The sequence below is a fragment of the Humulus lupulus genome, chromosome 1 (assembly GCF_963169125.1).
Source record: "Humulus lupulus chromosome 1, drHumLupu1.1, whole genome shotgun sequence".
Lineage (NCBI taxonomy): Eukaryota > Viridiplantae > Streptophyta > Magnoliopsida > Rosales > Cannabaceae > Humulus > Humulus lupulus.
Window position 1 is genome coordinate 14,258,968 of NC_084793.1, and position 16,936 is coordinate 14,275,903.

Consider the following 16,936-nt stretch of genomic DNA (forward strand, 5'->3'; position numbering starts at 1 on the left):
AAGAAGCTTTAAGGATAGGAATATCTATAAAGAAAGTGGCTAATGTGAAAGCATGAAGGCATACTTCAAACGTGGCCAGAACTAGAAACAAGAAAGCTTATATGTAAATGTAATCCAGATGAGAACTAGAAGGGTCCCAAGAGATCCAACAATTTGAGTCAAAAAGATTTTCTTACTTTACTTTTGTTTATCTCTGTGTCTAATATATTATATACATTATTCACTCTATTCCAAAATGAGGCCTGGTTAAATCAATCCATGACCTTTATATAGTAAGATTCCATTGGCTGCTTACAAAAGATGGCAACAAAACACGGTGGCTACTGGCTATGGAAACAAAAAAAATTGAAATTGGGACCCATAACCAACATCACAGGCTCCCTCATCTAGGGCCCAACCTGGTACATTTCTCACTCCCACATGTGCCTACATCAGTCTATTACATCTCTCTCTCTCTCTCTCTCTGCCACCAAAGTTTGCTTCTGCTGCAGCTCTGCTGTTTCCATGTCACCACTCGTTGCAGCAAACAAAGCTAAGAAGCCCCTTTTTCTCTCTCTTTGTCACTCTTTTTTGAGCTTAGATAGAGTTATCTGAAGCTTGAACTCTCTTTCTAGCAAAAGATAAAGAAAACCCACAAGGGTAAGGCTAAAAGGGAAGCTGTGACTGAGACTTTGGGGGATCCAATGCCCTCAGCTCTGCCCTGTCCTTGCTTCTTCTTGTTCTACTTGATTCTCCTTCTGGGTTCGTTAAGTGTTGGTTTGGCTGGTGATCCCTATGTCTACTATGATTGGTCCGTTTCGTACATCAATGCCTCCCCACTTGGACCCAAACAGAAGGTTCTTTCTTTCCCTTTCAATTTCTCTCATTTTTTTTATAATGCAATTCCTTAATTCTTTTTCTCTTTTGGTTAATTTTTTTTTGGTACCCAATTGAGATATGCCTAGTTAGTCGAAATCCAGCTTAATTTTTTGTTTTTTATGCCGGAGTATGATGCCTTTTAAGTTCTTTTCTTGGTTATCTTTTGACAGTTTAGTGGGAATGCACCACCCCTTTGTAAGCTATTTTTAATTTTTGTGGCACAGAAGATCTGGATTTTTTGTTTTTGTTTTGTGTTTTCTTTTTTTACAAGATAGGGAAAAAAGAATATGAAAATGAGATTCCTATACAGTATTTTTGTCTGCTTGAACAATTTTCCTTTCATGGGTATGTTTGCTTTCTTTTGTTGGTTATTTAGGTGTGTCGGCAACTTGATTATGTGTAGTGTACTGTTTTTTAAAGAGTACGAGAAATTAATCTGGCTTTTTACTTCATTTTGAGCAGCATTACCTTTTAAGTCTCTGTTTATCTCCTTTTGCTCCAGTATTTTACTATGTAAGACTTAAGCATTTGAGGCTAGTGATAAAATGACATTGGCTGTTTCATTATTCTAGGTTATTGGGATAAACGGGCAGTTTCCAGGACCAATTCTCAACGTCACTACCAACTGGAATGTTGTTGTTAATGTCAAGAATAACCTCGATGAGCCATTGCTTATTACATGGTATAATGTCCGTGTGCTATTAACATATGAGAGTTGTTTTTAATGTTGACAAATTCAAATGTATACTTTTTTTTTGCATAATGTTTAAATGCAGGAATGGAATACAGCACAGGAAAAACTCTTGGCAAGACGGTGTGTCGGGGACTAATTGTCCAATCCCGGCTGGTTGGAATTGGACATATGATTTTCAGGTGAAAGATCAGATAGGGAGTTTCTTTTACTTCCCTTCCCTAAACTTTCAAAGAGCTGCAGGAGGGTATGGGGGGGTCATTATAAACAACAGAGCAGTTATTCCACTACCTTTTCTGGTGCCAGATGGAGATATTACACTCTTTATTAGTGACTGGTATACAAAGAGTCATAAAGTGAGTTTATGTCTTGTTACTACATCTATTACTGAATTCTTTCTCTTGGCTTTATTGGGTATGAGACTGATGTTTATGGGGTAACAGGAACTGAGAAAAGATGTTGAAAATGGAATTGCCCTTGGAGTTCCTGATGGTATTACTATAAGTGGACATGGTCCCTTTCGATATGATGAGGCACTTGTTCCAGCAGGAAATCCTTTCCTTCTAGTAAATGTTGAACCAGGTAAAAAGTAAATAGTATGCCTCTTTTTTTGTTTTTCTTTTTGGCTATGTAAGGTTTAGTTATGATTGTTAAATTGATTTATGAAGGTAGGCTGTCAATCTCATTGTAACTTTGTCTTGAACAGGAAAAACATACCGTCTACGGGTGCATAATGTCGGTATCTCAACTAGTTTGAATTTCAGGATACAAAACCACAACTTACTTCTTGTTGAGACTGAAGGATCATATACAGTTCAGCAGAACTACTCAAACATGGACATACATGTGGGTCAGTCATATTCATTCTTGGTAACAATGGATCAAAATGCCAGCAGTGACTACTACATTGTTGCCAGCCCTCGTTTTGTCAATTCATCTTCTTGGACTCGAGTAAATGGAGTTGCTGTTTTGCACTACTCAAACTCTCAGGGGCCTGCGTCAGGTCCTCTCCCTGATCCTCCTAATGATTTGGACCCCTATTTCTCAATGAATCAAGCAAGATCCATAAGGTTGTAGCTGAGTATTTTAAAATTACATTCCAGGCTAAAATTTATCTATTTCAAGTACTTCAAATTTAATTCTTTAAAGTGAAGAGGTGCCAAATAAATACTTATCCAATAGCCCAATAATGCTTACCGTTGATTGTTATTGTTGAACTGGCTTATGATTTAATAGTAATTTTCTTTTGGTTCCCTTAATCTTTTTTTTTCTTCACTTGATTCTGGACTGATTAGTATTACACTTTGGTCATGGTGGTGCAATCTTAGATGGAATGTCTCTGCTGGTGCTGCTCGTCCAAACCCACAAGGATCCTTCAAATATGGTCAAATTACCGTCACAGATTTCTATCTGATCACCAACAAACCACCAGAACTTATAAATGAAAAGTGGCGTACTACCCTCAACGGCATTTCATACTTACCACCTTCAACACCCTTGAAGCTTGCTGAACAGTTTAAGATTCCAGGAGTCTACAAGCTTGATTTCCCTAATAAAATTATGAACAGACCTCCCAAGGTTGATACATCTCTAATTAATGGTACTTATAGAGGTTTCATGGAAATCATCCTCCAGAACAACGACACCACTGTTCAGAACTACCATTTGGATGGCTATGCATTTTTTGTAGTGGGGTGAGCTCTTGCTTCTGTTTTTCTTCGCTTGCATTTTTTCCTGTTATGAAATTGGAAAAGTCAGGAACATGAGTTGGGCAGTTTCTCTTTTTTTTCTGTAGTATGGATTTTGGAGTATGGACAGAAAACAGCAGAAACACTTACAACAAATGGGACGGGGTTGCTCGCAGCACCACACAGGTACTCCTGTCTTGTAACTATAACTGAATTTAACAGTTTGATCAGCAAAACCTCCATTTGATTCTTGTCATGACAATGATGTTTCCTGGGATCAGTAAAATAGTGCGTGGACCAGTTTTTTTTCTCAGCTTTCATAGTGTCTAAATTGAACTCATTAAAGAGAGTTAGTCAAGAGCTTTATTTATATAGAGAATGAGTAGTACAGAGGGGGTAGATATGAAACTAACTACCATATAACAAACTCGTCAGCAGACAAACTAACATAACTAAATAATATTAACAACTAGTGCTTTCAGAAGTGAATCATGTCTTGTTAACAGAATGATTTTTCAACTGGTTACAGGTCTTTCCCGGAGCTTGGACAGCAATTTTGATTTCTCTAGACAATAGTGGCATGTGGAACCTTCGAACAGACAATCTGAACTCATGGTATCTAGGCCAGGAAACGTACATCAGTGTCGTAAACTCTGAGGATGACAAATCTGAGGTTTCTTTGCCTGAAAATGCCATATTTTGTGGTGTACTTTCATCCCTACAGAAGTAAGATTATATTAAACTACAACTTTGCTAGCTTGTTTTGTCTCATTATACTCGCTCATCTGAATTTGAGTTGGCAGATACAATCTTAATCTAGTGGTCAATCTGAACTCTACTAATACATCTAGTGTTTCTTCAATGTGCAGAGATCAGGCTCAGAGATTCAAGTTTTCTAGTGCACCATCAACAATATCATATGCAAGCAGAGCATTTTTGGTAATGTTGATTATAGTTTCTGCAGCTTTTATTGGGTAATCAAGGGTGGAAAAGTTTTGTATAATTTAGTTAAGTACCCAAATTAGTAGAATGGTAAAGCCACAAGGGCTCCAATTTATTGGTGTAGAAATGGAAAGAACACATTGGATGGAACATGTATTATAGTAATTTTAGTATTTCAAAGCACGCATGTTTGTTTGTAATTCATTTGAATACACTATAAAAAAGGAGTATTCAATCGAGAATTTAGTATGGATATATACTGCTCTGGGGTGGTTTATGATGCTCTTTTACATTTGTTACTATGTTGAAATTGAAATAATCATTTTTGACTTAAGGTATCGGAAATGTACTTATTTTAATCAAGAACACATTAAGTGATTAATTGAGTTAATAAATGTGAATTCAAAGGTAAAGTTAATGGCACTTTGTTAATTTTGAAGAAACATTAAAAACAATTTTTTGGACTCGACGGGTTTTATTTATTTTTTTGGACACAATAGTTAGTATTATTATTTTACTCTTAAACCTTTGACTAGTGAAAAAAAAAGTATATCTATAATCTTGAAGACTTATTTTCCATCAAGAAAAATAATTATAAAGAAATGGGTTATTATAAGTTGAAAATGAGGCTATCTTTTCAGTTATTGGATGGAGATTTTATCCAATTATTTTAGATCGAATATCTTATATTTGGATTAAAGAAAACATATTAATTATTGATCATGGTACACAAATATATAGTATCCAAAGTTGGTGAAACATTGTCTCCACGTACACGGGATATTTTAACAAAATGATTCAAGTCCAAACAAAAAGACCACAGCAAATGAGAATGTTTGATCCAACAATTATTTCTTAGTGAAAATTACGTTTGATATGGGTTTTTTAATAAATTTTTTAAAAATATGGTTTTTTTTTTTACAAGTATTATTTTATGGTTTTTTAAAATTTGTATTTCTTTTTATTAGATTTTTTTCTCATATTTTTGTAAAAAATCGTTATTATGCCATATTTTGATTTCTAATTATATCTATAAATATAGAAGGGTAATTATGTAATTTTGTATTCATTTATTTAACTTATTTTTATTATGTTTTCAGATTTTTTTTTATTTATTTTTAATTTAATGTTATATTAGTTACAATTTACTTTTAACTTTTTTCACTTTTCCTCTTTTTGATTTCACCGAAAGGGTTTCGACCTTTCTTCTTCTCCAACAGTGGCCGAACGACATTGCAGCATCTTGGCGAACGGTGGTCGTCGCAAGCGAATGGTGCGGTGTCAAGGTGGTCGAGCTGTGGCGTGTTCCGATCTTTGCAACACTTTTGCGAACGGAGGTAAGTGCGGTGGTTGGAGGCCATCGATGCGGTGGTTGTCATTTTGTGTAGTTAGTATTTTCAAATGATCGATTGATTTTGCATAATGAGTAAAGTATATTTATACGATTTTCATAACAATGTTGTTTCTTATTATTAGTGTGTTAATTACTTTTTATGTTCACATTTTCTGAATATATATATATATGTATACGCATTTGTATATTAATTTGAAACACCCCAATTTTTAACAAGCATCATTTCAATTTTTTTCTCTTTCGTAAAACAAAGGTAGACTCTCGATCGAGCTGTTTCGAGTCTCCACTATCATCACTTAGGAACCACAAAATATTGCTTTCTGATTTAGAAAATAAAAAAAAAACAAAATCTTGACATATATTAATAAATAACTAAAAGACAAGAGTTTAATAAACAAGCGTTTTTATATACGATTTTCATAACAGTTTTTTTCTTTGTTTCATAGTACAGTTTTGTTAAACGAATATGTGGCATTTGTCTGTTGTGTGCTAGTATGTGATATTCTTAATTGTTGTGTTTGAGATTTGTTGGAAATGAGGATAAATTTCCCAATTCAAGAACCTCAGATGAATCTCGGAAAACCAGAGATGAATCTAAGAACACAAATCAGTAAGACTAATTATCAAACAATTAGAAAATGAAAAATATGAAAGCATAAATCAACACAAGCATATATACTAGTTCAGAACAAGATCAATGTGATCTTGAACCTAATCCAGTTTTAGGAACCACTATCTCTTCTTTATTCAATCAACGAAATGAGTACAAGGCTTCAATGGAGCTTCTTGGAACAATCTTGGATCAAACTCTCTAAACACTCAATCACACAGGTGTTTTCCTCTCAATCCCTGAGTAAGCACTTTCCCAACAGTTGTGCTTCTCAATACAGTTCCCCAAACTCAGCTCTCACAACCTTTCTCAATACCCAATCTTGATTACCACACTTGAGCTCTCTCGTCTAATCTGGCTTTTCTGTTGTTTCATCTGTGTAGTGCTCTTCACTGTGTTCTTCTCTTCTATGTTTTGTGTCTTGTGTATTCTAACAAGTGAATCCCACAAGTCCTTTTATAGACCAAGGACTGAAAGCTAATGAGGTTGTTATGATAGTTGAGAACCAAACAACTCATTAACAGAATTAGTTGGGATTTGGAGAAACTACTCCCACAAATTCCACCTAGATTCTTCAAATCACAACCTAAATAGAATTCCACTTGTAGAGATAGTGATCCTAGAGTTCCAGCATTAGTTACCAAGGTTGAGCAAGTTTAAGCAATGCTTAAACTTGTTCACAGGTAGCACCTTAGTTCCTATATCAGCTGGATTATCCTCAGTACCAATCTTGTCCAAAGATATCACATCTTCCTCTATCTTTTCTCTTATCCAAAACAAACGAATGTCAATGTGTTTGCTCTTTTCATGGTATACTGGATTTTTACAGAGGTGAATTGAAGATTGACTATCTGAGTATATCTTAGCTTTACCTTTCATCATCTTCAGCTCTTGTAGCATTCCTTGTAACCATATTGCCTCTTTGAATGCTTCGGTGGTGGCCATGAACTCAGCTTCAGTTGTTGATAGTGATACCACTGACTGTAGTTGGGACTTCCAACATATGCAATCTCCATTTTTTGTGAATACATATGAAGTAGTTGACCTCCTTGTATCCTTACTTGCTGCATAGTCTGCATCTACAAAACCTTCAAGTGTAACTTTCTGATCCATCTGCTTGTATCTCAGTCCCATCTCTGTAGTTCCCTTTAGATATCTAAGTAGCCACTTAAGAGCATTCCAATGCTCTAATCCGGGATTGGACATAAACCTGCTAAGAATGCTTAGAGCATGTGCTATGTCTGGTCTAGTGCTAACCATGATGTACATTAAACACCCTAGCGCCATAGCATAAGGGACTTTTGCCATTTCCTTTGTCTCCTCGATAGTCTTTGGACTTTGATCTTTTGAAAGTACAAATTGTCCTCCTAGAGGTACTGAAACACTCTTTGAATCCTGCATGTTGAATCTCTGAAGTACCCTCTGAATATAACTTGCTTGTTTAAGATTCAGAATCCCATCTTTTCTGTTCCTTGTCACTTCTATCCCAAGTATCTTTTGGACTTGATCGAGCTCCTTCATTTCAAATTCATCTTTCAACTTGTCTTTGATGCCTTTTATCACTGTTTTGTCCTTCCCCATAATGAGCATATTATCTACATATAGTAAGAGAAAAACTGATGTAGATTGCTCAAGATTTTTATAGTATAGGCAATGATCAAACTTTGATCGAACAAATCCAATGTTTTGAACATAGGTGTCGAATCTCTTATTCCATTGTCGTGGTGACTGTTTAAGTCCATACAGTGACCTTCTAAGCTTGCACACCATCTCTTTGTTGCTTGATTTCACCTGAAAACCAGGTGGTTGATGCATATAAGTGTCCTCCTCTATAAAACCATTTAAGAAGGCAGTCTTGACATCAAGCTGCTCTACTTCTAAATTTTGTTGTGCTGCAAGAGAAAGCATCAATCTTATAGTCTTATACTTTACTACAGGTGAGAACACTTCATTGTAATCGATTCCTTCCACTTGTGTAAACCCCTTTGCGACAAGCCTTGCTTTGAACCTCAAAGGCTCATCTTTACTCAGACCTTCCTTCACCTTGAAAATCCATTTACATGAAATCACTTTCTGACCTTTTATTTTGCAACTAAATCCCATGTTCTGTTTTTGCTCAATGAATCTATTTCTTCCTTCATTGCTTGACTCCATTCAGCCTTGTTCTTCCCTGAAAGAGCCTCTTCAACACTGTTAGGTTCTGGTGTGTCAGTTTGCTGCACTGATGCAAGTGCATAAGCCACCAAGTCAGCTTCAGCATATCTTGCTGGAGGTTGTATAACTCTTCTCTCTCGATCTCTTGCCAGTTGATACCCAGATAGATCATGTTGTTGTTCTGTTGCATCTAGCTCAGTTTCAGATTCACTTTGGTCATTCATATTAGTAGTAGCTTGAGTATTTCCTTCAAAGTTTCTCAGCTTAACTTCAAACTCAGCCATGTTCCTTTTACTTGTTCCACCTGCATTATTTGAAACACTACCAATCTCGGCTTTCAAGTGAGGAAAATCATGCTCATTAAAGATAACATCTCTTGAAATAATAATTTTAGGCTTACCATTTTGATTAACACAAAGTCTATAACCTTTAGTTCCTATAGGGTAACCAAGAAAAATTCCCTTGACAGATCTAGTGCCTAGTTTATCATTGGACTGGTGTGCATATGCTGCACAACCAAAAACTCTCAAATGTTTCAAGCTTGGGGATTTTCTATACCACATTTCATATGGAGTTTTCAAATCTATAGATCTATTAGGACTCCTATTTATCAAATAGCAAGCAGTAGCAAGTGCTTCTCCCCAATAAGATTTAGACAACCCTGAACTTACTAGCATACACCTAACCTTATTCAGTAGAGTACGATTCATCCTCTCGGCAACTCCATTCTATTCTGGAGTACTAACTACTGTCCTATGTCTAGTGATACCATACTCATTGCACAATATGTCAAACTCATGGTTTATAAATTCTAAGCCATTAACGGTTCTAAGAGTCTTAATTCTAGAGTTTGTTTGATTTTCCACCTGATTTTTCCATACTTTAAATTTTTCTAGACATTCATCTTTAGTCCTAAGTAAATATACCCAAACACATCTAGAATAATCATCTACTATAGATAGAAAGTAATGTTTACCTGAGTGTGTTGGTATTTTGCTAGGCCCCCATAAATCCGAGTGAATGTACTCCAAGACTCCTTTGGTATTGTGCTTTGCTGCAGTGAATTTAATTTTATGCTGCTTTCCAAATACACATGCTTCACAGAAAGGTAATGCACAGGTCTTCAACTTGTCTATGCTTCCTTGTTTGTGAAGCTCTCTCAGCCCTTGCTCACTGATATGTCCCATCCGTTGGTGCCACAAATGCATCTCACTTTCCTGGGTCTTAACAACAGATGCTTCAGCAATTGCTACAGTTTCTCGTTCCAGTACATACAGTCCATTAACTTTCTTCCCTTTCATCACTACTAGAGAGCCACTAGTGATTTTCAAGATGCCATTTGTAGACTTGTAGCTGTATCCTTCATCTTCCAAAGATCCGAGAGAAATCAAGTTTCTCCTCAATTCTGGTATATGCCTCACATTTGTCAATACCTCGACCTCACCATTAAATTGTTTAACAGCTACCTTGCCAATTCCATAGACCCTGCAAGAAACATCATTACCCATTAGTACTTTACCACCATTAATTTCTTTATAATCAAAAAATGATTCTTGATTAGGACGCATATGGAATGTGCATCCCGAATCAAGAATCCACTCCCTTGTCATGGTGGTTTCTGAGATGGAGAACAGTTCTCCTACTGAGACACGTTCATCTTCTCCTTCTGCTACAGCAGCTGAATCATTTTGAGACTTCATTCCTTGCTGGTATTTGTTCTCATTAAGAAATTGATTGTAGATGGGTCTTCTCTGGTCTTGGTTTGATCTGGACCCTTGCTGATTTCTTAACAGATTGCAAAATCTCTTTATATGTCCTGCCTTTCCACAGTGGTAACATGTTCTTGAATCCTTTCCTCTTGATTTAGAACGTGAGTGAAATGGTGTATGGCTTCTTGAAGAGCTTCTCTTTGTTGATCTTCCACGAACAAAGTAATCTTCATCCTTCTTGGATTCTTTCTCCAACTGAAGTTCAAAATCTTTGGACTTCAATGCTCCAAGAACTCCATCCAGTGAGATGATATCTCTTCCATACTTTATTGCAGCTTTCACTTCTTGGTATGCCATTGGTAATGAGCGCAACAAGATTATTGCTTGACTTTCCTCATCCACCTTGTGATCGATATTTGCCAAACCTACAATGATTTAATTGAATTTGTCAATGTTTTCATCTAGAGACATAACATGATTCATTCTAAAACCATAAAGACTTTCAAGTAAATTAATCTTGTTAGAAACAGAAGGCTTTAAATATAATTTTTCCATCTTATCCCTTAATCCCTTTGCCGTAGTCTCTGATGTCAATTTCCTTCGCACTCCATTTGATAGGTACATGATTATGGTGTAATAGGCCATTTCTTCCATCTCAGCTATTTCTTCAGGTTTCTTATCAGCCAGCAACTTCTGATCTCCAAGAATCTTGGCTACTTTCTGGTGTACCAAAATTCCTTTAAGACTTTCTCTCCACAATGAGAAATCGTTTGTACCATCAAATTTCTCAAGCTCAAACTTGGCCATGGTTGACATTGTAACGCCCTGGCTACCCCAGAACAGTTACGGTGAACAGTGAACCTGAAATTTGACTCGCTACCCGAGTCCTTTGGTTAAAGACGTGATCTAAGTGTTATTATTAGGTTAAGGTGAAAAAACCAGTAAAAAGGAAAGGATGTTTAGCATTAAGTATATAAATTGCTCATGAGCCATTAAAAACGTTTACAAGTTTGTTCATAATACAAAAGGGTCGCTATTGTTTCAAATTTACAATCCCCGCCGACCTAAGCGACAAAAATAGGGTAAACCCCTAGTCCCTCTGAGATCTCCCTGACCGTGGTGGTCTAGCGGCCCAATATGTACACAACATCGCCCAAACTCTCCACTAAGGGTTGGGTGAGCTTCTCTTTCCCTTTACCTGCACCACATAGCACCCATGAGCCAAGGCCCAGCAAGAAAACACAATAAAGCATGACATAATATCAACAATAATCATAATAGCTATTCAGGACCAACGGTCCAAAACAGATAGGTGACAATAGTCAAAAGTCATAGAAGTGGGTACAGCTCCCTCTAGCCATGTGACGATAGGGTCACCAGGGCTTAATTGATAAGTGGTTCTTTCATAAGTTTGATCAGGATAGGTGCATGGTGATTGGTCACCAACATAACCATCCTCCCAACTCTAGAGTCGTAACTAAGGACAACGTCCCCCAGCCATGTGACAAACAGTCACCGGGGTCATATACCTTGGCTATGAACATCTGGTCTTAGACCAGGCAAGCGCTTATAAGTTCTTCGACCTTAGGGTCGGTCCAGCATTAATGCCATAGAGCCATTCAATGCGTGTTCATCGACTTTAGGGTCGGTCCCTGACTAGTCAGTGCCATAAGCAAGTAATCAGCGTTTACTAGCATTTAATATGCAATCCATGTCCACATATATCAACCAACATGCTTCAATAGCAAACCATGCATGTCATATACCTATACAGGGTGCAACTGTATTCATACACTGTTTTCTTACCTCAGATTCAAGCTAGAAAGATTAAAAGGACGACCCGTGAGAACGATCAACCTTTAGTCCTTTAGCGGCCACCTAATTAAAACCAAACATGGGACGTCATTAATAATAATGACCAACATAGGTTCCCACACCAATATCTAGCCTCCGGAAGATCAATCCCAACTAATCCAAGTAGTAGGGACATTCCCAAGGCCTATAGCTAAGTTCCCGGGGTCAAAACGAGCAAACGGGGCGAAAACAGGGCAAGGGCTGCGGCCCTAGCACCTTGGGCTGCGGCCCCCAGGGTTCCCAGAGGCAAGGGCCGCGGCGCCCATCAAGCACAAAGGATCCACCTGCTTCTTCAAAGAAGGGCTGCGGTGCCTCAAGAACAGGGCTGCGGCTCTCCACCCTGGGCCATTCCCAAACACGTTTCAATTACTCCAAAGCCTCCAAAATCATACCTAAACATTCCCCAATCATCAAAACAAAGTTCCCAAGCTTCCCCATGCATCAAAACCCTCAAAACCCAAGGTTCAAACGAATCGAAAACTCAACAATTCACCAAATCAATCCAAAGCTTAGAAACTCGGAAAACTAAAAGCTTAAACTTCAATTACCTTCGATTGGGTTGTTTTCCGTCGAATCCTTCGGTTAAGAATCTTCTAATCTTTCCTAGGATCACTATGCCTCAATCCTCGCTTGATTCTGACTCCTAGAACTCGAGATATCTTCGAAAATGCTCAAACGGTAAAACGAACTATCGAAAGGGAGAACGAGAGGTTTTCTAATCGTACGTTCTATCTGACAGCTACTTCAAGCTTAAGTAACCTCAAATAAAACCTAATGCTCGGGGTCCCGAAAACACCCCCGGGGACATTATAGTCAAAACCTCCAGAATTTCACCCTGATCTCAAATATTCCCAATTTATCATCAAATAAACATTTCTATTACCCCAAAATTGACCCCGTTATGACAAAACCGCTAATCCACTCTATATGACCGTCTCATGCCGAATAACTCGAATATATCTCCATAATAATGGAATCTCATTCACAAATCAAGTTATGCACCCAAATACACATATTCACCCTCAATGGGCCAAATTATCAAAACAACATAATTATTTAAATGTGGACTCACATGCATGCATATAACATCATATCATAATATAAATTCAGATATACATGCATAATATCATTTAATGGCATAATTAAACATGTATGGCCCTCCCGGCCTACTAATCCCGCCATTAAACCATATCGGAGAATTCGGGGCATTACAGACATAGTCTTCTAACTTGTGCTCTGTATCAGTTGTAATGCGGAAGCTCTAGGATCTTGAACTTTCTTCTCCCGTTTTGATCTGAAACCTAGCTCTGATTTTGTTGGAAATGAGGATAAATTTCCCAATTCAAGAACCTCAGATGAATCTCGGAAAACCAGAGATGAATCTAAGAACACAAATCAGTAAGACTAATTATCAAACAATTAGAAAATGAAAAATATGAAAGCATAAATCAACACAAGTATATATACTGGTTCAGAACAAGATCAATGTGATCTTGAACCTAATCCAGTTTTAGGAACCACTATCTCTTCTTTATTCAATCAACGAAATGAGTACAAGGCTTCAATGGAGCTTCTTGGAACAATCTTGGATCAAACTCTCTAAACACTCAATCACACAGGTGTTTTCCTCTCAATCCCTGAGTAAGCACTTTCCCAACAGTTGTGCTTCTCAATACAGTTCCCCAAACTCAGCTCTCACAACCTTTCTCAATACCCAATCTTGATTACCACACTTGAGCTCTCTCGTCTAATCTGACTTTTCTGTTGTTTCATCTGTGTAGTGCTCTTCACTGTGTTCTTCTCTCTTCGTTTTTCTCTTCTCTGTTTTGTGTTTTGTGTCTTCTAACAAGTGAATCCCACAAGTCCTTTTATAGACCAAGGACTGAAAGCTAATGAGGTTGTTATGATAGTTGAAAACCAAACAACTCATTAACAGAATTAGTTGGGATTTGGAGAAACTACTCCCACAAGATTGAATTAGTAATTCGTTATCAATTGAATTGACCTAAGGATATTTATGTGGCTTTTCTAGTGTCAACTATTTTTGCTGTGAAAAAGGCTATCTACAGATATGTTGCATTGCATGCATTAAGCACAAATTTTTGGTTGATATTCAGTGTGAGATTATTACTTCTAATTTGATGGCTTTGCTTCTTGTCATGTAGATACCTGAAAAGTTCATTGTATACGTTATTTGGGGTAAATGCCAATATCACGTGTTCCTGTCTCTTTTTTTTAACTCTTTATCAACAATTTCAATTTCTTTGTTAAATATTGTCTGCTACATTATCTGGGTTTTAGAATAATGATAATAGGTTTGACATGTTATACCCATATAGTATGTTTTTATTTCACTTTAATGATTGAGATTTTTCTGTGTTTTGTGTTTGTGTAGAAATGGTTCAAAAGGGAGGGGATGCTGGCTCTTCTAAGTCCTCTGATCAGGCTGGACCGTCAGTAAAATTGCGACGTTCTCCTTGAAGCCCTATGGGCCTGTGATTATCGATGAGACAAACAATCAGGTATTTTAGTTTGTTATTTTCCTGTTTCAATGTTGTTTTTTTTTTCTTAGTAGAGTGTTTAGTTTATTTATAGTGAACAAATTTTTATATGCTCAGTAACTGGTTACTATATTTTTGGTTTATTGTGATTTATTTATATCTCTTTCTGTTATAGGTAATTGGTTCCTTTGAAGTTATTGATATTTTAACTATGTTGTTTAATTATTAAGGTAACCGGGTACTTTGGTAAATAATTTGTTCATTTTTTTCAGTGTCTGTTTTTAATGATTCTAAGTGATCATTTATTTGTGATTTTTAACTGTTCTTGTTTCTATATTTGATATGTTTTTGGTTGGTATAGGTTGTATTTTTTTTTTCATGTGTTGTGTGAATTTTATAGGTAACTGGTTACTTTTGGTATGTAATCACTTTCTTTTGTGGGTTTTTGTTTATAATGATTGTCAGTAATCATTTTTAAGTTTGATTTTTTGTGTTGTTGTTTTATAGTTGTTGTTTTTTTTGCCTTGTATAGGGTGTATTGTAGCTTGATAAGTCTACATGTAACCGATTACCCTACCAGTGTATGCTTTTTCATGTGTTGTTTAATGTTTAAGGTAACTAGTTACTTTTTGGATGTAACTGATTTTTTTTTATTAGTTGTTTATAATTTTGCTACATAATCATTTTTATTTGTGATTTTTTATTGTTCTTGTTTTTATTTTGATTTTTTAAAATTGTATATGTTGTAATGTAGTTGGTTAACTTTTAAAGTAACTTGTTTCCTTAGATGTGTATGGTTTTTTTAATGTTGTAGTTATTATTTATTTTAATTTTCCTTTTTGTGGTATTTGTGTTCTATTTTATTCAGGCTGTGCATTATATGATCAAACCAGAGTTTCAGTTTGGAAGTAAGGTTCAGTAATGGAACAATCAAGAAGTTATAGCTGATTTGAAAAAAGTCTTCACCAAGAAGCAAAAGGCTATGTTTAGAAGAACTCCTTTTGGTCATTTTTTGGATTTTCCAAGTACTGCATGGCAAGCACAGCTTGTACATAGTGTTTTGATGAGGGAAATTCATCAAGAAAAAGAAGAATTTGAGTTTTGGTTTAAGCTTGGTGATAAGGTAGTGAGGTTTTCTATTAGTGAGTTTGGATTAATTACTAGGCTAGATTGTGCTGGTAGTGTTGATTTAAGTATGTTTCCTGATGGTAAAAAATGTCTTAGGAAAGAATTTTCCCCTGGTGTTAAAGCGAATGACAAAGTTAGCAAAAACGAAGTTAGTAATCTTTTTAATTCAGAGAATTTTAATGCTATGGGACATGAACTTGTTGTGAAGTTGGGGATTGTTCACTTTTTGGCTGATTTTTTGTTTGGGACCCAGAATGAGACTGTGACAGTCAGAATCCCGTGATCCGTAAGGGGAAAGACCAGGTAAGCTGTGCAATCCCACACCACCTGGGGAAGGTCAAGTGTGATAATTCTAAGGCTGTGTAGGTATGGGACTACACAGTTGAAGAGGGCTTAAATGGATTGATGGGTACTACCTATATCAGGAAGGTGCATCTTATTTTCGGTAGCCCATCACTTGAGAACTCCATGGTTAAGCGTGCTTGGCCTGGAGTAATCAAGGGATGGGTGACCTCCTGGAAGTTTTCCCAGGAAGTGTGCGAGTGAGGACAAAGCATGCTGGAAAGACTTGTCTTGGTTTGTAGGGCCAGTCGTCATTCCAGAAAGCAGCCATAGTGATGTGGGGCGTCACATAATGGTATCAGAGCCTTGACCCAGCTGGAAGTGTGGCCGACGGGGACGTCGGGCCCGTAAGGGAGGGTGATTGTGACAGTCAGAATCCCGTGATCCGTAAGGGGAAAGACCAGGTAAGCTGTGCAATCCCACACCGCCTGGGGAAGGTCAAGTGTGATAATTCTAAGGCTGTGTAGGTATGGGACTACACAGTTGAAGATGGCTTAAATGGATTGATGGGTACTACCTATATCAGGAAGGTGCATCTTCTTTTCGGTAGCACATCACTTGAGAACTCCATGGTTAAGCGTGCTTGGCCTGGAGTAATCTAGGGATGGGTGACCTCCTGAGAAGTTTTCCCAGGAAGTGTGCGAGTGAGGACAAAGCACGCTGGAAAGACTTGTCTTGGTTTGTAGGGCCAGTCGTCATTCCAGAAAGCAGCCATAGTGATGTGGGGCGTCACAGAGACAAGGGAAGACAACAAGTTTTTTGATATGGTTGATTGTGGGCAAAGAACTAGGTGTTATATGCGCTCTGCTTTAAAAGAGAGGAATGCTCTTTACATGAAGATTCCTAGAAAAGCAGATGGGTCTCTTGATAATTAGAGTTACAAGTCTTTTGGTTTTCCTCTTGCATTCCTTATATGGATTTACGAGACACTTCCAATTTGTTCATCGTTTTTATGTCGGAGGATTGGTTCTTCATTTCCAAGGATATTGAATTTGTATAGCAAGGATAGTGTGAGTTATCAAGAAGTTCTTAATAAAGTCTTTATAGATGAGAAGGTATTTTTTTTCCTCTTTTGTTTTATGTTGTATTTTTGTATATGTTATAT

General features: G+C 37.0%; 1 protein-coding gene across 2 annotated transcripts; it reads left to right on the forward strand.

Annotated features, from left to right (window-relative positions):
* The first annotated feature begins 280 nt into the window (after window positions 1-280).
* On the forward strand, window positions 281-4,434 carry LOC133785945 (monocopper oxidase-like protein SKU5). Of its 2 annotated transcripts, XM_062225160.1 has the most exons (9): window positions 311-836; window positions 1,431-1,540; window positions 1,635-1,905; window positions 1,993-2,131; window positions 2,256-2,619; window positions 2,878-3,243; window positions 3,345-3,423; window positions 3,767-3,963; window positions 4,107-4,434. In XM_062225160.1, exons 1-9 carry the CDS (start codon window positions 684-686, stop codon window positions 4,213-4,215), a joined length of 1,788 nt encoding a protein of 595 aa, XP_062081144.1. In that variant the 5' UTR covers window positions 311-683; the 3' UTR covers window positions 4,216-4,434. The 2 variants fall into 2 exon arrangements, with proteins under 2 accessions (XP_062081147.1, XP_062081144.1); XM_062225163.1 differs by lacking the exon at window positions 4,107-4,434 and having other exon boundaries at window positions 281-836; window positions 3,325-3,423.
* The last annotated feature ends 12,502 nt before the right edge of the window (window positions 4,435-16,936 follow it).